This window comes from Sinohyriopsis cumingii, chromosome 19 (assembly GCF_028554795.1).
Source record: "Sinohyriopsis cumingii isolate HCF-2022 chromosome 19, ASM2855479v2, whole genome shotgun sequence".
NCBI lineage: Eukaryota > Metazoa > Mollusca > Bivalvia > Unionida > Unionidae > Sinohyriopsis > Sinohyriopsis cumingii.
This window is the reverse complement of record NC_142979.1, coordinates 47727214-47749272: the sequence shown is the minus strand read 5'-3', so window position 1 is coordinate 47749272 and position 22059 is coordinate 47727214. Positions and strand designations below refer to the sequence as shown.

The 22059-nt window shown below is 35.5% G+C and overlaps 1 protein-coding gene across 3 annotated transcripts in view; it reads left to right on the top strand.

The window, feature by feature from the left end:
• Positions 1–22059, top strand: part of LOC149775653 (uncharacterized) — a 283048-nt gene that overhangs the window by 175054 nt on the left and 85935 nt on the right. For all 3 annotated transcript variants that reach the window (XM_089943843.1, XM_089943842.1, XM_089943844.1), the window contains 5 exons: positions 5529–5709; positions 7157–7240; positions 14460–14572; positions 15148–15319; positions 19201–19365. In XM_089943843.1, coding sequence (XP_089799969.1) covers positions 5529–5709; positions 7157–7240; positions 14460–14572; positions 15148–15319; positions 19201–19365 — 715 coding nt within the window. The remainder of the gene's footprint in view (positions 1–5528; positions 5710–7156; positions 7241–14459; positions 14573–15147; positions 15320–19200; positions 19366–22059) is intronic.

Here is a 22059-nt window from a genome sequence, read left to right as displayed (position 1 = left end):
AAGATATGTTGTCTACCACATCTAAATTAAAGTTCAAGGTCTTAGATCATTATTTTCAGTTTTCTGTCTTATTTTCCTATTGGTTCTATAACTTTAGAGCCTTTTGAGGCAAAGAGATAAAACAAACTTGGTATGTGTATATATCATCATTAGAAGTTGTGTTGTGAACCACATTGTGGGTCCTCTTGTCGATACCAAGTATTTTTCTCAATATCTAAAATTGTCTATCATTCTTTTGAGATTATGGAATGAAGCTTATTATAGCTAAATATTATTACTCATCAGGGTGTCATGTACTGTGTAACTCATGTATTTAACTGGAATAAAAGTATACTCAGAAGTCCATTATGTAGGCCTGAGATTCTTGAAGGTCTGTTATGTGGGTTTGAGATGCTCTGAATTCTGTTATCTAGGCCTGAGATACTCTGAGGTCTGTAATGTAGGTCTGAGATACTCTGAAGTCTGTTATGTAGGCTTGAGATAATCTGTCTCTTATGTATAAGATACTCTGATGTTTTTTAGTAGGTACTGTATTATGATAATTTGTACCATTTGTTGTCATTGGTGTTGTATGTTCTATAAATATTTATTATTGAATATTCTGTAAGTTCATTTCTTTTCTTTGCATCACATGTGCTCCACATTACCAGAACAAGTGTTCAAACTACCAGTATTTTTACCAGATAAGGCTTAAATATTGGTGGTTCTGAAATCAGGACCTCCTAATTTTATTCTCAAAAGACCAAAAGATATAATTCAGGTGTACTGGTAGCCTTTCTAATTTAATATTTATTTCTAAATTGCATAAAATGCTATAGAACTTTTATTTTTTGCCATAGAACAAAACATACAGGTAGTCAAAGAAGGTATCCCAGCAAATGTAAGACATACACATTTTTTGGGGGGGATAAAACTATTGATTCCTTTAAAGTACTAATTGTTCCATGTACACAATACTTAATTAAAATTAAACAAAACATAAATAGAGTATTGCCAGGTTTCTAGAAGTGCTATGTTTTATCCCCAGCCATCAACCTGCTTTCTACATTGCATTTGTTGCTGCCTTTTCATAGTCAGGGTATAATAGTTTATCCCAGGTAAAATGAACATAAATTTATTCTTAAATATGCCTGGTTCTAGAAATGGGTGAAGTCAACACTGTTTTGATGAATCAACAATTGGTAAAAATAAGTAATTACAACAATAACTCATGAATGGAAAACGAGACTTTATTTCCATTTTTAGGATGACTACTTCCTATCTGATGATGCCTCACTCTCCCTACATTGCTCTTTAAACCAAGAACATATAGAAAAGTAATTATACAATGACTGTCACACTGGGATAGTGATAGGATGGCAAGATTTCACTAAAATCTTGACGAAAACTTTCATTGAGATTTCACAAATATTCACTAAAAAATTTCCAAACTTTTTGCTGAAAACTTATTGAATTCTTTTTAAAATTTGACTGAAATAGTGAAATTTCTGAATTAGTATAGACTATTTTACTGAAATTTAGTAAATTTTCACTAACATTTAAAAAAGTTTCAAATGAAATAATAGATATAAATTATACAGCACTTTATTAATCACAGTAATATTTCAGTATAAATGATGCAGATTTGTACAGCTATTATATGACATACATGAGATACAGAAGTTGTAGACTGGACTTTTGAATGGACAAACTGTTGATGCTGTTGTGATAGCTTGAACTTGAATGAGCCCTCAATCCATAAACAGCTGTGACAAACATTTATTATGATATAATTACACTGATTTTTCTCAGAATTCTAGCACAACTAGATAATTAAAAACTGTCCTGTCAAGGGAAATTGGATTCAAGTCAGGATAATAGGGGTATTCTGCTTTAAAATGGACAACAATCTTGTCATCTGAGGGCAGTTAAACCCAAAAATATTTTTTTAAAAATAAACATAAGAAAGAAAATGGAAAGAAGTTATTGTTCCAAAAATGAACAATAAAATTAGAGCTATTAGAAATGGAAAAGCTAAGTTTTGCTGAAAGTCATTCAGAAAGTACAAACAGCAAAAAATACATTGTAGTAAAATGAAATAAAAGTTAGTTTTTATATGAGTGAAGTACTGTTACTCATGGATATTTTTTCAATGAAAATTTGGCTAAATCTCAGTGAAATTTCACTGAAATTTGGTGAAATATAATTATTTTGGTGATATAATGATTTCACTTAAATTTGGTGAAATATCATTATTTTGGTGATATAATGATTTCACTGAAATTTGGTGAAATATCATTATTTTGGTGATATAATGATTTCACTGAAATTTGGTGAAATATTATTTTGGTGATATAATGATTTCACTGAAATTTGGTGAAATATTATTTTGGTGATATAATGATTTCACTGAAATTTGGTGAAATATCATTATTTTGGTGATATAATGATTTCACTGAAATTTGGTGAAATATCATTATTTTGATGATATAATGATTTCACTGAAATTTGGTGAAATATCATTATTTTGGTGATATAATGATTTGACTGAAATTTCAGTCACAGTATCACTAGGGATGATAAGTTTTGTTCTATATACTTGGTGGTAGTTAAAATGTATTTTTGATATTGATTTGGTTGGCTGACATATTGTTCTACTTTCTACTCCATTCAGCTTTTCATTTCACATACAAATTCACACTGTTTTTTAAATTGATTTTATGAACATTGCAAAAACTTTGTTCATGTTTGTATATATGTTAGAATTGTGAATAAAATACTGGCATACAAATTCTTCTCATTAAATTATTGTTTTTTGTAAAGTGTTAATTAGTCATAACTTTTCACTAATGTGAGAAATCAATATTCACATTACATAGTTACAGTTATTTAAAAATTGCGGATTATAAATTCATTAATCTTCATTAGGTACCAACAAAAACATGCAATTACATAGGTGTAAATTGTCCAAAACTTGCAAATATATAGCAACATCCACAGTACTCCTGCATAATTCCCCAGGATTAATATACCAATGCAATAAAGAGCTAAAATAAAATAACTGGGAATTTCAACACCTTTCCAAACATGTAAAGATTATGGATTTGACATGCAAGTTAATGATTTTATACATACAAAATTTGACATCATGTAGCAAATTTCTCACCATCACTATATATCAAGTTTTCTAGATGAATATTTTATCTGCAGGGTTTGTTAGCCAGATCGTGCAAGCAAACATAGATGTTGCCAAATTTCTTATACAAGCTTCTATGAGTTTGCTGTGAGTTCCCACCTAGTCTGCTAGCTTAGACTTAAGATCGTAACAATCTTAGCATGAGCTTGTCACAAGCTATCACATGCTCATATGAGCTTGATTTAGGATTGCATATTTTAAGGGATTACTTGAGGTGGACAAACAAATGTTTTGGATGCATATTTTGTATTAATATGTAGATGAACCGATTAGATTTTCAAGCAACTATAGCAATTTTTCATTTACAGATTTTGTAACTTGTTTGAACAATTTAGGCATGATTAAATAAATTTCCCTTCATATAGACAAAATACATGCTTTATATGATCAGATTTAAAACTCATTACAAACGTTTTTAAATTATGTTTTGCACATGTATGGGACCACTCCTGTGGCCTAGTGGTTAGAGTGGCCACCATGGATGTGGGAGGTCATAGGTTTGAACCCCAACTGAGTCATACCAAAGACTTATAAAAATACAGCTGCCTCACTAGGCACTCAGCATTAAGAGATTAGTGTTAGGACAGGTTGGCCAGGTGTGAGGATAATGTGATTGGATGGGACATCATGCTATATGTTTGCAGCATGATGCCCCAGTGCTAGATATCACTATAAACTGACACACTGCAGACATCGTAGAGATATGACTAAAAAGTTGTTAAAGCTATGTTAAAAATCCAAATCACACACACACACACACACACACACACACACACACACACACACACACACACACACACACACACACACACACACACACACACACACACACACACACACACACTATGTTAAAAACCTTTTCATAATGATTATGCTACATCTCTTGCTAGAATTTATCATAAACTCCTTCAGGTATACAAATAAAGTTTTTCATGCATCTTTGAAGACACTTGTAGAAATTGTGGTTACATATTAATGATATTATGACAATTTGTCTACTTTTTGTTCTTAGACCTAATTGGTTTGCAGTATTTAAAAAAACAAAAATCTATTATCTTTTTGGTCCTAGATTCCATCCCCCTAGCTCCACTGTTGGATATGGGAAGCTACTGGCAAGCTTTCTCACATACCTACATTGGCCAAGCTGAGAGTTCTCAGACCCATGTGGGCATAGGTGAAATGTCACCAATCTGTAAAGGTGAATGCCTTTGACCACTCATCCATCATAGCCTGTAATGTATTAAAGGTGCTGTTCAAACCAATACACGTAAAAACAAGCAAACAAAACAAATATCACATTCTAAAAACTTTCAATTTATTCACCCTGCTAGATTTTTACTAACATTTTGTCAGTTAGGTAATCTTGTCACAGAATGACATTAATTGCCATGGGTGTGGGTGGGGGTGAGACACGTTTTTGCTTTGAAAAGCAAATCCCTTCTACTTTTAATTATTTAATGTTGATCATATAGTGAGATGTAATAATTTACATCATAAAGGAAACCATTAGGTTTGGATCTGCAACCTTGTACTTATGCACAATCTAAAACTAGCTTGGGTTGCACAATGATCTCAGAAATGCATACCAAGCATTTTGCAATGCTATTTTTCTGCCCTTTATAAATACAATGTATATATGAGTGCATTTATTCAAATTTATGAATAAAATGTATACTTGCATGAGTTTATTAGAATTTATGAATATTAGTTACTAGGTTCTTATTTAACATTGCTGGAAATTAATAATTATCTTTTTCTTCCACTGTATGAGTATCATTTACTTCCATTTTGCATTTCTCTGGTTACAAGCCTTGTTTTGCAGCTTTTAGTTTTCCCTTCATGGATACAGTTATTCAAAAGAATTCACTACTATTCTATGAACTGGAAGCACACAGGTACTTTGATGTTGTGATGTGAAGTCTCAGGCTATGTGCAGTGATATTGACAATGGCAAAAGTTCCTGTTTAAAGTCAACCTTGTATCAGTGTAAAGTAGTCATTTGGCAGACTGGTTCATTTATTTATGAGGTTATTGAGAAATATGGTTAAGTTTAATAACAGTTATGCAAACTTTGAATTGGAACTTTGTGGGCATGATCTGTAATTGTTGAGCAAGGTGTGTGAATCAAAGCTACACTTACGTAATTCTGCATGGCACATTTGACCAAACTTACTGTTTGTATAATTCTTTTACATTTTTGGCACTGTAGGGAGAGGTTAATTTCAAGTTAATACACCTCATTGGTTCTAACAATAATGTATATTTTATATTTTTGCGTTTTGTTTTGGAAAATTCCCAACATGATTTATTTCAGCCTGTAATTTAACCATATAATATCTCTTGAAAATTTTAGACTTGACAAAAAGATTGAGACAGACAGTGTGGAGGAGACCCGCAATGAAATTGCACGGGAGTCTGAAAAAATTCGACTGGAGATGGAAAAGGAGCGACTTTCTAAATCTTTGTCACCTACCAGAAGACCCAGAGATTCTCGTTCCCCTACCCGCACCATGCTTTCTTTGTCAAGGTCATCTGTAAGTGATCTCCATGTTTTTTGTTGGCAAATTTGTTTAAAGTGGTTTTTAATGGCAAATATTTATTTTGTGTCCCCAGAGATACCAAGAATACATTATAGTCCACTCTAATTATTTGTATTGCCACATTATTTTGCACTGCAAGGGTGGGGTTCAAATTTAAATGATTTTCAGCCACTTTTCTCAAGTTTTGATAAGGTAAGGATTTAAATAGACTGGCATTACCTTAGTTAAACAGGCTATTGTTTTTCTTTTAAATTCCTTTTACTTTATTAATTTATGATCTGACACATTTTGAACCTCAAATTTTTGTTGGGGTGGGTGGGGTAATTGATTCTGTTAACTGGCACAAACCAATCTTCATGGTTTCTTAACCTTTCCCTGTAGTTTTATCCTGACAGTCAAAATTTTACATATTTGATGCAGATAAGTCTAGAATGAGTCTTTTGTGAACCTTTTGGTCACACAACATGCAAACCAAATGTATACATACACTTGTGGAAATCAGCAAATTTCACAAGAACACAATATGTCTGACAGTTTTGTTTCTATTCACATTACTAATATTTATTGGTATAAACCTATGTTAATAAACATGAGCATCCATATGAATTTTTTTGGGTTTTTGTGGGCATGTAAGGGAAGCTCTCTCTCTCTCCCTCTCTCTCTCTCTCTCTCTCTCTCTCTCTCTCTCTCTCTCTCTCTCTATATATATATATATATATATGTATTGCACAATGGATTGTTTAAAAGTACTGGAAGATGCAACTTCCACCCCTCCACTGTTTCAACCAACCCCAACCCCCACCAGGACATGGTCACCCATGTTTATAAATGTGTTCTTTTATGGTGATCACACTTACCTCTTTACTACCATATCTACATGTATCTAACATGCATCCAGCTGTGTACAGCATAAACCCAGATCTGCTGATCATGATTATAATGTGCTGGCAGATCAGGGTTTATGCTACACGCTACTTTGCCAGACTCTGACAAGGCTGTGTGAGATCTTCACCAGATATTCTTTCACCAGTTAAAGATCGCATGAAAGATGATTTTTCCTTGTAACACCAGAATGAGGCTTTCCCAAAAAATTTGGAAAAGTTGTTTGATTGGCTAATGATATCAGGTGACATAATATGTCTTGGTATGACATCATATTTTGCATAAATATTGATTGGTTTGAATGAGATTGATGGAGATAAAATTAACAGATCCTCATATGAAGTAGATCTCATAGAGCCATGTGAGAGTCTGGTTAAATGAGATTAACTAAATCGTAAGTGGCAGTAACAATATCATCATATCATGCATCTGCCTATCTGGAACTATGCTCAGTTTACAGCTGGGCATGCATACAGTAATCGTAATAAGACAGTGTTTAGTTTCCTAGACACAATAAATTAGTATTATATTTTTCAACAGTATTTTCTCATTCATATAGGAATCTAGTAGTGAATTCAGTGGCTCTCAGCTTCACAGTTTCCATGACAACAAAATTAAAAAGAGCTTGTCAGATCAGGAGAAGGTATGAAAAGTTGTCTTATATTTTTATTTTGTCTATGAATAAAGTATATACAGATGTGAATGAAGAAAACGTACATAAAACACCGAATCTTGTATAATCTGCTCATGCAATAGATTATGTCTATCCCCACTTCAGTTTCATGAAGACTCTGCAGAATGTAATACCAACACATCATTTAGCATATAGAAAGGTCGACATAACCCAAGTGATTTCATCGACAGAGAATAAGTTATGTTCTTGTGTAGAAAAAGACTGAATATTTTAATCTGAATAAACTAAAAGAAAATATGTTTTATCGAAAAATTTAATACACTTTCAGACCCAAAATAGCTTGTAGATTTTAACATTGTCATACATCAGCATCACACACGCACACACACACACACACACACACACACACACACACACACACACACACAATAAAAGTCTTTAGAATCCACTGGACAGTGGAATACAGTGTCATGGATGCAGACCTTGCCGCTCACAGTAGTTAAATAGCAGTTTCGAAGGTGATACAGGTGTCAGTGTTCATCTTTGTATTCATTAGAGACTGAATGGTACTGTGTAGTAGAAAAACTATTCATCTCTTGTGACAGTCTGTCAAAACAGATTTGTTCCTTTTGAGATTGAAGTTCACCTTCATACATTGTCCTGATGCAGGGTGGTGTTACTGCAGTATACATTGTCATGATGCATGGTGGTGTTACTGCATTCATGTATTGTCCTGATGTATGGTGGCATTACTGCAGTCATACATTGTCCTGATCTATGGTGGCATTACTGCAGTCATACATTGTCCTGATGCAGGGTGGTGTTACTGCAGTATATATTGTCCTGATTCAAGGTGGTGTTACTGCAGTCATGCATTGTCCTGATGCATGATGACATTACTGCAGTCATGCATTGTCCTAATGCATGGTGGTGTTACTGCAGTCATACATTGTCCTGATGCATGTTGGTGTTACTGCAGTCATACATTGTCCTGATTCAAGGTGGTGTTACTGCAGTCATACATTGTCCTGATGCATGGTGACATTACTGCAGTCATGCTTTGTCCTGATACATGGTGGTGTTATTGCAGTCATGCATTGTCCTGATGCATCGTGGCATTACTGCATTCATGCATTGTCCTGATGCATGGTGGTGTTACTGTAGTCATGCATTGTCCTGATGCATGGTGGCATTACTGCATTCATGCATTGTCCTGATGCATGGTGGTGTTACTGTAGTCATGCATTGTCCTGATGCATGGTGGCGTTACTGTAGTCATGCATTGTCCTGATGCATGGTGGTGTTACTGCAGTCATACATTGTCCTGATGCATGTTGGTGTTACTGCAGTCATACATTGTCCTGATTCAAGGTGGTGTTACTGCAGTCATACATTGTCCTCATGCATGGTGACATTACTGCAGTCATGCTTTGTCCTGATACATGGTGGTGTTATTGCAGTCATGCATTGTCCTGATGCATCGTGGCATTACTGCATTCATGCATTGTCCTGATGCATGGTGGTGTTACTGTAGTCATGCATTGTCCTGATGCATGGTGGCATTACTGCATTCATGCATTGTCCTGATGCATGGTGGTGTTACTGTAGTCATGCATTGTCCTGATGCATGGTGGCATTACTGTAGTCATGCATTGTCCTGATGCATGGTGGTGTTACTGTAGTCATGCATTGTCCTGATACATGGTGGTGTTACTGCATTCATGCTTTGTCCTGATGCATGGTGGCATTACTGCATTCAAGCATTGTCCTGATGCATGGTGGTGTTACTGTAGTTATATATTGTCCTGATGCATGGTGGTTTTACTGCAGTCATACATTGTCCTGATGCATGGTGGTTTTACTGCATTCATGCATTGTCCTGATGCATGGTGGTTTTACTGCAGTCATGCATTGTCCTGATGCATGGTGGTGTTACTGCAGTCATACATTGACCTAATGCATGGTGGTGTTACTGCAGTCATACATTGTCCTAATGCATGGTGGTGTTACTGCAGTCATGGTTTGTTCTGATGCATGGTGGTTTTACTGCATTCATGCTTTGTCCTGAATGCAGGGTGGCATTACTGCAGTCATGGTTTGTCCTGATGCATTGTAGTGTTACTGCAGTCATGCATTGTCCTGATGCAGATTGGTGTTACTGCAGTCATGCATTGTCCTAATGCATGGTGGTGTTACTGCAGTTATGCATTGTCCTGATTCAAGATGGTGTTACTGCAGTCATGCATTGTCCTGATTCAGGATGGCATTACTGCAGTCATGCATTGTCCTGATGCATGGTGACATTACTGCAGTTATGGTTTGTCCTGATGCATGGTGGTGTTACTGTAGTCATACATTGTCCTGATGCATGGTGGTGTTGCTGCAGTTATACATTGTCCTGATTCAGGATGGCATTACTGCAGTCATGCATTATCCTGATGCATGGTGGTATTACTGTGGTCATGCATTGTCCTGATGCATTGTGGTGTTACTGCAGTCATGCATTGTCCTGATGCAGATTGGTGTTGCTGCAAGCATGCATTGTCCTAATGCATGGTGGCATTACTGCAGTCATGCATTGTCCTGATGCATGGTGGCATTACTGCAGTTATGCATTGTCCTGATACATGGTGGTGTTACTGCAGTCATGCATTGTCCTGATTCAAGGTGGCATTACTGCAGTCATGTATTGTCCTGATGCATGGTGGTGTTACTGCAGTCATGCATTGTCCTGATGCATTGTGGTTTTACTCCAGTCATACATTGTCCTAATGCATGGTGGTGTTACTGCAGTTATGCATTGTCCTGATTCAAGGTGGCATTACTGCAGTCATACATTGTCCTGATGCATGGTGACATTACTGCAGTCATGGTTTGTCCTGATGCAGGCTGGTGTTGCTGCAGTCATGCATTGTCATGATACATGGTGGTGGTGTTACTGCAGTCATGCATTGTCCTGATGCATGGTGGGATTACTGCAGTTATGCATTGTCCTGATGCATGGTGGTGTTACTGCAGTTATGCATTGTCCTGATGCATGGTGGTGTTGCTGCAGTCATGCATGGTCCTGATGCATGGTGACATTACTGCAGTCATGCATTGTCCTGATGCATGGTGGTGTTACTATAGTCATGCATTGTCCTGATGCATGGTGGTGTTATTGCAGTCATGCATTGTCCTGATGCATGGTGGCATTACTGCAGTCATGCATTGTCCTGATGCATGGTGACATTACTGCAGTCATGCATTGTCCTGATGCATGGTGGTGTTACTGCAGTCATGCATTGTCCTGATGCATGGTGGTGTTACTGTAGTCATGCATTGTCCTGATGCATGATGGTGTTACTGCATTCATGCATTGTCCTGATGCATGGTGGTGTTACTGTAGTCATGCATTATCCTGATGCATGGTGGTGTTACTGCATTCATGCTTTGTCCTGATGCATGGTGGCATTACTGCAGTCATGCATTGTCCTGATGCATGGTGGTGTTACTGCAGTCATACTTTGTCCTAATGCATGGTGGTGTTACTGCAGTTATGCATTGTCCTGATTCAAGGTGGCATTACTGCAGTCATACATTGTCCTGATGCATGGTGACATTACTGCAGTCATAGTTTGTCCTGATGCAGGTTGGTGTTGCTGCAGTCATGCATTGTCATGATGCATGGTGGTGGTGTTACTGCAGTCATGCATTGTCCTGATGTATGGTGGTGTTATTGCAGTCATGCATTGTCCTGATGCATATTGAGATTACCGCAGTCATGCATTGTCCTGATGCATGGTGACATTACTGCAGTGATGCTTTGTCCTGATGCTTGGTGGAATTGCTGCAGTTATGCATGGTCCTGATGCATGGTGGTGTTGCTGCAGTCATGCATTGTCCTGATGCATGGTGGCATTACTGCAGTCATGCATTGTCCTGATGCATGGTGACATTACTGCAGTCATGCATTGTCCTGATCCATGGTGGCATTACTGCAGTCATGCATTGTCCTGATGCATGGTGGTGTTACTGCATTCAAGCATTGTCCTGATGCATGGTGGTGTTACTGCAGTCATACATTGTCCTGATGCATGGTGGTATTACTGCAGTCATGCATTGTCCTGATGCATGGTGGCATTACTGCAGTCATGCATTGTCCTGATCCATGGTGGTGTGGCTGCAGTCATGGTTTGTCCTGATGCATGGTGGTGTTGCTGCAGTCATGCATTGTCTTAATGCAGCATGATGTTGCCATGTTGATAGATGTCATATTCCCTAGAATTACAAATATAGATATAGCTTTTGCAGTACATATACTACAGAATTGCTATTATCAATAATGCTGTACAAATATGGAAAGTATCAAATACTTCTCATCACTGCTGTACTTCACAAAGTCAAACTTCATCAATCATGAATTTTGAAATTTAGTTTTACTGGGCTTTTCTCGCTCACAGTTTGCTTATTGTTTCCTGAATCTCAACTGCATTTCAAATTTTGTCTTCAAAAATAAATTGCACTTCCACACTGCACTTAATGTTACCATTCCATCTTCCAAAATAATCACATTTTGCATTTTATGTATGCAGTAAAATCCAACCTAAAAATGAAATTCCCACTAATCACAAACCAGCCAATAATCTGTAATAAAGATGTGTTCTTATTCAAGGCAGCAAAGTGAAATAACTTTTTTCTTCAACAAGTACCTGTGATTTACCTAATTCAAATGAACTAAGCAGTGTTCCATTTGTGTACATGTACTTTTATATCATGCAGATTATCCCACTATGCTAAACCAGCAACATGACTGGCAACACAAAATCACACTAGCTATTGGCAGTCAGTTAAGTGATTCTTTTTGAATGATGGTTGTTTGTCTCTGACTGCCTTTGCTGTTTAGTCACCTCTATACAATCAGCTGTATAAACTGCCACTGAGGATGGTTATAAATTAGCATTCAAGCATGAAGTTATGTAAATCATAACCTTTTCTGTTTAAACAGGCTGCAGGTTATTGGCATATATCATGGTATGTAAATCACAACCTTTTACTGTTCAAACAGGCTGCAGGTTATTGGCATATATCATGGTATGTAAATCACAACCTTTTACTGTTTGAACAGGCTGCAGGTTATTGGCATATATCATGGTATGTCAATTACAACCTTTTATTGTTCAAACAGGCTGCAGGTTATTGTCATATATCATGGTATGTAAATCAGAACCTTTTACTGTTCAAACAGGCTGCAGGTTATTGGCATATATCATGGTGTCCAGAAAGATGTCTCTCTTCCTTTTTGAACATTTTTAAGACTGAGATTTATTAGAAATTGTTTTTTAAAAACATTTCCATATTGGGTGATTTGGGGAGATAGAAATGATGTTCTTCATGTCACATGTCATGCTATGACAGGTATGCATTAATAGGTATGGGTAATCAGGAATATATTTTGCTCCAGAAAGAATTCATTTATTTAGAATACTAGGTCATAAGGTCAAAGGAGATACTGATATATCCCTGCATTGTATGTCATCCATCTGTCAGCATTTAATTTCTATTTTTGTTGACTTCTTAAAATCTTCTGTACAAATCTAAACATTCTTTTTTGAAAGCATTCTTATAATGACCTTTTATATTTGTACAAATGATGCCAAATTATCATCAAATATGACCACAGTTTGCTGAATACATCTGTGTGAATGATGACAAATCATCATGAAATAAAACCATACTTTACTAAATACATTTGAACAAATATGCCAGGTCTTCATCAAATGTAGCCGTAGTTTGCTAAATACATTTGTACAAATTATGCCAAATCATCATCAAATATAGCCATACTTTACTAAATACATTTGTACAAATGATGCCATGTCATCATCAAATATAGCCATACTTTACTAAATACATTTATGTACAAATTATGCCAAATCATCAAATATAGTCATACTTTACTAAATACATTTGTACAAATATGCCAAATCATCAAATATGGACATAATTACTAAATACATTTGTACAAATTATGCCATATCATCATCAAATATAGCCATACTTTACTAGATACATTTATGTACAAATTATGCCAAATCTTCATCAAATATAGCCATACTTTACTAGATACATTTATGTACAAATTATGCCAAATCATCATCAAATATAGCCATATTTTACTAAATACATTTGTGCAAATTATGCCAAATCATCAAATATGGACATAATTACTAAATACATTTGTACAAATTATGCCATGTCATCATCAAATATAGACATGCTTTACTAAATACATTTGTGCAAATTATGCCAAATCATCAAATATAGACATACTTTACTAAATACATTTGTACAAATTATGCCATGTCATCATCAAATATATACATACTTTACTAAATACATTTGTACAAATTATGCCATGTCATCATCAAATATAGCCATACTTTACTAGATACATTTATGTACAAATTATGCCAAATCTTCATCAAATACATGGCCATACTTTACTACATACATTTGAGCAAATGATGCCAAATCATCATCACATATGGATGTAGTTTATTAAATACATGTATAGAGAAAATCTGTTTTTTTTTTAAAGCACTAATCAGAATGGACCAAATCTGACAGAGCATTCAGGCACCATGACCATTCAGTTTCGTGCAGTTAATGCTGATTTGTTATCATGTATGGCTACCATTACTAAATTAAAAAATATCTAATTAAAATATATTTTTTAAAGTTCTGTTGAACAGAATTTTACCAAATTATACATAATGCATTCTGGCTATAAGACCTTTAAAATTTGATAAAATAATTTTAGTCTGCCATCAAATATTTTTACTTACAACAGAAAAACCTTCAAACAAATCCTCAAAAAAAGAAAGTAAATTAACCTAATTCAACAAAAAGCATCCAGGCATCAAATCCTTTAAAGTCTGAAATAATAAAGCTTATCCATAATCAAATAAAAACTTTAAGTGACTTCTCAAAAACTGCTGAAAAGAGTTTAATTTAATTTGAAAGAGAGCATCCCATCATCAAGGCCTATGATAGAATCCCATTATCAAGGGGAATCAAGCAATCTCAGACCCTCATGGGTCTTTTGTTTAATGCATCAGTTATTTTTTTTATACAGGAAACTCTGCACTGTCACAAACCAATTGTTTTACAAATTCTGTATATGATATTCATTGGTACACAAACATTTTTATCTTTCTTGAAACTCTTCATTATGTGTTTATAACAGGAACTAAAGACTGAGCTTCAGACAACCCATAATGCACTGGAGGTGACAAAAGGTGCACTTGTGGAGACCCAGAGAATGTTACAGGAGCTTCAGGTCAAAGCAGAGGATGCCAGGTGAGAAAAAGGAATTTGTAACATGAACAAAGAAAGTAATCACTGTATCAAGGAATCATTAGACATACATGCTAAAGTTTTTAGAAATCTTCCATTCAAATTATGAAATTTCTGGATGGCTATTGATTCACTGTTGTCACAGGTCTCAGTCATTTTTTTATACCAGGTGTGATTTATCACAGACTCAATCAAACCTTTGTTAACCAGTCATATCTAGAAAATAGATCAGCTGCCCTCATTAGACAAGAAGCTGCTGAAAACAGGTTTCTTTCAACTTGGAGAACCCTTAACTGATGCTGTTTAAGATATATAATGTCTTATATTCATGGCCTTTCAGGCTGTTTAAGATGTATAATATCTTATATTTATGGCCTTTCAGGCTGTTTAAGATATATGATGTCTTATATTCATGGCATTTCAGGCAGGTTTGACTGTCTCGATAGTTTGTCTTATATGCCACATTTTGTATTGGAATAGTACAGCATACACTAGCAGCTTTTCCTCAATGTTGGTTAAGTATAAATATGCTTCAAAAATACTCTTCTGCATGATTTCTTTTTCTCAATAATGTACAGATCACAGTTGATGCTGATTGAATACAAGAAAGAAAATACCAAGAAAGAGGTTGACAGACTAGCAGAAGATGCCAATAAAAAGCGCAGACTGCTCAAAGAATATGAGGCGCAGGCACACCTCAGAGAGGAAGAAATGAAACAGTTTAATTCTTTTGGATTCACAAAGGAAGAGGTGAATTTATCTCAAGCATTTGTCTCATTGGTAGAAAGCAATTCAATATAACATAGAAAATAGTTATAATGCAGTTCTTTAATTTCTATTTTGGTAATGGCTAACAGCTTTACATGAAATTACCATTTTTCATTTTCTTGCATTTTAGGCCAACTGGTCAGAGACTAAAGGAACTTATGCAATGGCCTATTGTCCAGTATACATTATCCACCCATCCTATGTCGACTGACTGCTGTCCATTCATTCTATATCCATGTGTCTGGATTTGGAAAATTGAAAAATATAATATAAATCCCTAAAATACAATGAGAAAGAACTAACAATAAATTATTGTATGGTGAATGAATTCCATTAGTCCTAAATGTTCTATCAATTCCAAAAGTTTAAAGTAATCCAAATGAGTTCCAAAGGTATTCAAAATGACAGTATGTATTGTAATGATGTATCAACAATACAGAAGAATAACTGTTATAATCCCAGTATGTCTTTAAATGAATTCACGGAAATCTCATGACAGCTATAAACCCAAATAGTCTTTAAATAAATTGACAGTAATTCTGTACAGCTATAAACCCAAATGTCCTTAATTGGATTCACAATAAATCCATACATCTATTATATATCCAAAGTGTCTTTAAATGAATGTTAGAGCACTATAATTCCAATAAATGATTAAAATAACTAAATGAATCAATCCACTCAACTCCTCCAAGACTGATAGTACTACCAAGATTTCCTACTTCTAAGTATTATTTCTATTATATGGAATGCTAATATGCAATAGAGAGAATGCAGTACATGGCTTTGAGTAAATCATCTTGGCATTTCAGAATCACATTTTCGTAAACAGAGTCATATGGTCTACTACACTAGCTAATCAAGAATTAGGTTTGATTGACCTTTCTGACCTCATGTACTGAAATTAGATCATGTGATGTTTATCTGGATTATATAGTACTACTCAACCTTGAAACCCATGAATTATTCAATTTACAATTTTATTCTTGGCCTTTCAGACTGTTTAAGATATATAATGTCTTATATTCATGATTCATCTTTAAAGTGCAAACTATGAGCATTACTACTAGTATTTAGTATTTTAATACTAAATATGTTAAAATAAACACTAATTATTGCTATCTTCATATAATGTACATTGTTATACTCTCCTTAATAGGGCCTCAAGGGAGAATAGTCCTTGACTAATGAGTCACCCTCTATAAATGAAGCATTATTAATATTATTATTATTATTATTATTATAATTATTATTATTATGAGCATAGGATATTAGTAGTAAAAATGTCATTAACTGAATGACTCTTACAAAAACATTTTTTATGAAAATAATATGCATAATATAGGTATACATAACAATATCCACCTGTCCTATGTCTGTTTACTGCTGTCCATTCATTAGCACAAGTTTGTTGTCACTACTTTTCATAACGTACCTGAAGGATTGCTTTGAAACTTTACACGCACACACACACACACATTCATATCTAGGTCTTCTTCATCCTAAATGATAAAGATACTAGCTGGATATCCAATATGACCACCATGATGTATGACCACCATGATATATGACCACCATGATAGTCAGCTTTAAATTCTTGTTAGCTGATCTGATGTCCCATAAGGCTGCCACTGTGGCCATCTTGAAAATGTTATCACTGCTTCTTCTGAACTGATGGTGATACTGATAGTTATGATGTCTGGTTGGTACAGAATGAAATATATCAATATGACATCCAGCATGACCTTAATGCTATTCCTTCTGAGTGTTGACTTGGGGTTTTCACTGATGTACTTCTTATGATGTCCAGTTGGTCCCAAATTAAAATGGTACCAATATGATACCAGTATGGCCACTATGTTGCCAATTTTAGAATCTTTTTATCTCTACTCCTACTAAGTGACTAGTCATATCAACATGCAGTTTTCACTAAAAGACTACTGCTCCAGTGGCCTAGTGGTTAGAACATTTCACCTTGGATGAAGGAGGTCATGGGTTAGAGCACTGGCCAAATCATACCAAAGACTTTTAAAATGGTACTAACTGCTGCCTTGCTAGGTGCTCAGCATTAAGAGGTTAGTATTAGGACTGGTTGGCCAGGTGTTAGGATAATGTGACTGGGTGAAACATCATGCTACATGTCTGCAGCATGTTGCCTAAGTGCTAGACATAACTATAAACTGCCACACTGCATTGTCAAGATATGACTGATATTTACATGGTGGAAGTCTGACATCCATTGTGACTGCCACATTGACCAACTTGTAACTCTTGTTATTGCTACTGCCCTGGTCAAATGGTCATATTGGCATGGGTTTTCATGTAAAGTCTCCTTATTCTATGTAGTTGGTCCTAGATCTGTTGTTGAATTAACCCACCACAGTGATCATCTTGAAATTCTTGTTATTACTACTCCACCTGAATTGATAGGCATATTAACATGGGTTTTTTATCAAAAGACTTTTTATGAGATCTTGTTGGTCTTAATGAAAATGGTACCCATCTGACATCCAATATTGCACTATGTTAGCAATCTTGGAAATATTGTTATTGCTATTTATAAATGATGGTCAAATTTATATCCTTTTTCATAACAAGACTTGTTATGATGCCTAGTTGGTTCTGAATAAAAATGATGCTCACATGGCATCCAATATGGCCTCCACAGTGGCCATCTTGAAAATCATCACTGTTCCTCATCAGCAGATGATTATATCAACATGGGGTTTTCACTAAATTCTGATGCTGATGACTAGTTGGTCTTACTTGAAAATGGTGCTGCTCTGATATCCAATATGGCCACTATAATGACTGTCTCACAAATCTCTTACCTACATTCCTGCTGAGCAGATGGTCATATTGACATATAGTTTTCACTGGAAGACTTCTTATGATCTCAAAATAAAATAGTGCCCATCTGACTACCAATATGGTTGACCATCAATAGTCATGAAGATGTAATAACATTACTCTTCTGTAAATGATGGTCATATCAACATTAGGTTTCCACTTAAAGAAGTCTTATGGTATCTAGTTGGTCTTAAAAAAGCATGTGCCCTCAGACTTCCAGTAATCTTATGTACCAATTTCATGGTTATGGTGGCCAACTTGTAAGTCATAAATCAATGTAACTTGCCAGTATCATAATCAGAGGATGCTGGGCAACACACAGTTAAGTTCCACATGACAATCATTGTTATTTAAAATAAAGCAGAAACTATTGCACAATTTTCACACTGAAATGCAACTCATGTGCTTATTTCAAGAACAGTAATGGTAGTATACAATGTCAACAATAAAACAAGTCCATATGGTTGTGTAATTGAACCTACTTAGATTCTGACTTAGACTAAGGTCTACTGTGTACTGTAATGGGGAAATGGCTTATGTTTTGGGAAACCATTCTCTGTACTCTAACAAGGACTTGGCTTCATTAGATGTTTTGGGAAACCTTACTGTAATGTGGACCTGGTTTTATTAGATGTTTCTCAAAACCATACTGTGTACTGTAACAGAGACCTGGTTTCATTAGACGTTTTGGGAAACCATACTGTGTACTGTAATGGGGACCACTCCAACTCTTAGTTTTCAGACAGCATTATGCATGGGAAAGCCAATAATCAAATAAGATGTATCATAGGTCTCATGTGGTGGGGAAAAAACAGTACAAGACTACATGGATGAAATGCCATTCCATTGCATACCAACTCCCAACAGATTCAGTAAAAAATTTTTACCTAGACACAAGAAGCAAGCCTTGTTAAACAAATAAAACTTAAGGCATCATCAATCAAATTCACTGAGAAAATAAGTTTTTTTTTATTCTTCAAAATTTCAACTAAAGTTTTTTTAATTCTCACTAGGCTATGCAGATAGTTGAGGAGAATAAGAGCATGAAGAATCGGCTGCGGAATCTGGATGCGCTACAGCTGGAACGAGATGAGCTGATCCGACAGCTGGAGACATCCAAACAGGAACTGTTCCAGGAACAAAAACATGCCAGAACCAAGATGGAGGAGCTGCAAGAGGTCAGGAATTAATATCTGATGTGGACATTTAAATTTTACAACAGTGTCTTTTAAATTGGATATTTAGAGTTACCTTTACTGAGTACCAGTTTATATAAATACACAATGTAAAATATCTTTGCAGTATCTGTCATGGGATATCACAAATAGAAATTCCAATGAAACAGTATTATTCTGCAAAATGACAAAAATAATTATACAAAAAATAAATGAATTCACAGAAGGGTTCAGACTAGGATCCAGGGATATGGTGTCAGTGGCCCCATAGATGGGCAATTATTTAGCAGATATTTGTTTTCTTTTTCAGGGAAATTATGCTTTTGTTATTTATATTAATTTCACATTCTTTGCAATTTATAATGTGCAAATTTAAATAATATTATTTGACAGGGTCTATATGTGATGTACACTTTTTCCAGATTCAGTGAAAGGTGATCAAAGATTCAGTGAGAAGTGATCAATTGCTATCCACCATTTGATTCACAGCAAAATGAAAAAGAAATTAAATGTCTTTATGGAATTTGCGAGTGAAATTGAGTTTGGCCAGACATAAAGGAGTCAAACGTTTTTCCAGTTTTATGTAGAAATAATTGAGGATGCTTCTCTTGTATGCCAGTCAGTATGACACCATTATTACTTGCTGTTGATGTCTTCTTTGGAATCAGAATCCATTTTACAATGCAAATTTCTAATGGGACATATGAAAAGAATTTCATTTGTATCAGTCTATTGAGTTAGATCTAAAATTTATCATGCTTGTTGCACTGATTTTTAATCACTTTATATCTGCCTGTCTAGAGTGTTAATTTAAAATGTATCATGCTTGTTACATTGTTTTTCTTCTAAGAGACACAGAGATTAAAATTTGCATATGCTTTTACTGGTCCTGATTCTCACTGTAGACTTTAGTATCACCCTATTTTCTTATTTGATTCTGATGATGAGCTAGATAAAGAGAAGGAAGTCTCTTTAGATGATCTGAATTGAGAGAAGGCAGTCTTATTAGATGGTCTGAGATGAAGAGAAGGGAGTCTCTTTCGATGATCTGAATTGAGAGAAGGCAGTCTTATTAGATGGTCTGAGATGAAGAGAAGGGAGTCTCTTTAGATGATCTGAATTGAGAGAAGGCAGTCTTATTAGATGGTCTGAGATGAAGAGAAGGGAGTCTCTTTCGATGATCTCAATTGAGAGAAGGAAGTCCTTTTAGATGGTCTGAGATGAAGAGAAGGGAGTCTCTTTCGATGATCTGAATTGAGAGAAGGCAGTCTTATTAGATGGTCTGAGATGAAGAGAAGGGAGTCTCTTTCGATGATCTGAATTGAGAGAAGGCAGTCTTATTAGATGGTCTGAGATGAAGAGAAGGGAGTCTCTTTCGATGATCTGAATTGAGAGAAGGAAGTCTTATTAGATGGTCTGAGATGAAGAGAAGGGAGTCTCTTTCGATGATCTGAATTGAGAGTTGGTTGGTTGTTGTGGGGTTTAACGCCATTTTTCAGCACACGATAGGCCATATATGGCGGCCAGTATTAATGGTGGAGGAAGAACCCGGGAAAACCCCGGAAAGAACCACCAACCCACGAGAAGCTACTGGCATGCTTTCTCACATATCTACATTGGCTGAATCTGAGACTCGAACCGGCGCAGACAGAGGTGAGATGGCAGTGATCCGTAACGGCGAACGCTTTAGACCACTCGGCCACCTGAATTGAGAGAAGGCAGTCTTATTAGATGGTCTGAGATGAAGAGAAGGGAGTCTCTTTAGATTATCAGAATTCAGAGAAGGGAGTCTTATTAGATCATACGGGTTGATTAGTATCACTTTAGTCTATTGATTTGGACAAGTTTCCACTAAAAAGTCATCACATGGTCCCAAAATCACTGCCTTCCCACCCCATGAGGGTGTTTGTTTGAATATTTGTTTGAAAGTGGTGTGATTGGTGATTGTTTAAACATTGTGTTAAATATGAAGTCACAAAGTCACAAGAAGATTCAAGTTTAGTCAGTGTTGTGAACTTTTAGGTTTTTTATACTCAAAAATTAATCTTCATAATACATAGTCCTGGTGTAAGGGCTGAATTCACAATCGGTAACTTTATGGGAATAGAGACATGCATCATTTGTACCAACCACGGTGATGCAACATGTGGACTCGCCTTTCATATTTTAATGAGTGTTCATTCAGCCCTTGGTGCAAAAATAAACAAACTGCCAAGAAGATTGGAAGTACAGTACTATAAATCTGTGTTTCATTATACCATGTCCATGAAATTATATTGCTTTATCCAGTTTAATATCTGTGATATTTAACTAGTGAAATATTACTTCATCGTATACAACAGGGTAGGTTCATTACATGACACAAGAATAATTGAAGATGTAGCCATGAAGTGTCCAATGGAATTTGTAATAAAACAAATCCAATATTTCTATGTCCACCACAAGGCAGAGTTTATTATGTTATGATTGTGTCAGTCCATCTGTCTGTTACTAGTATTTGTGACCGCTCTGGTGGCCTAAGTGGTTAGAGCATCTGCCTGGATGTGGGAGGTTGTGGTTTCAAACACCAGCCGTGTCATACCAAAGACTTATAAAAATGGTACTAGCGGCTGCCTCGCTTGGTGCTTAGCATTAAGAGGTTATTGTTAGGACTGGTCAGCCTCCTTTTTCAGTATAATATGACTGGGTGGGACATGA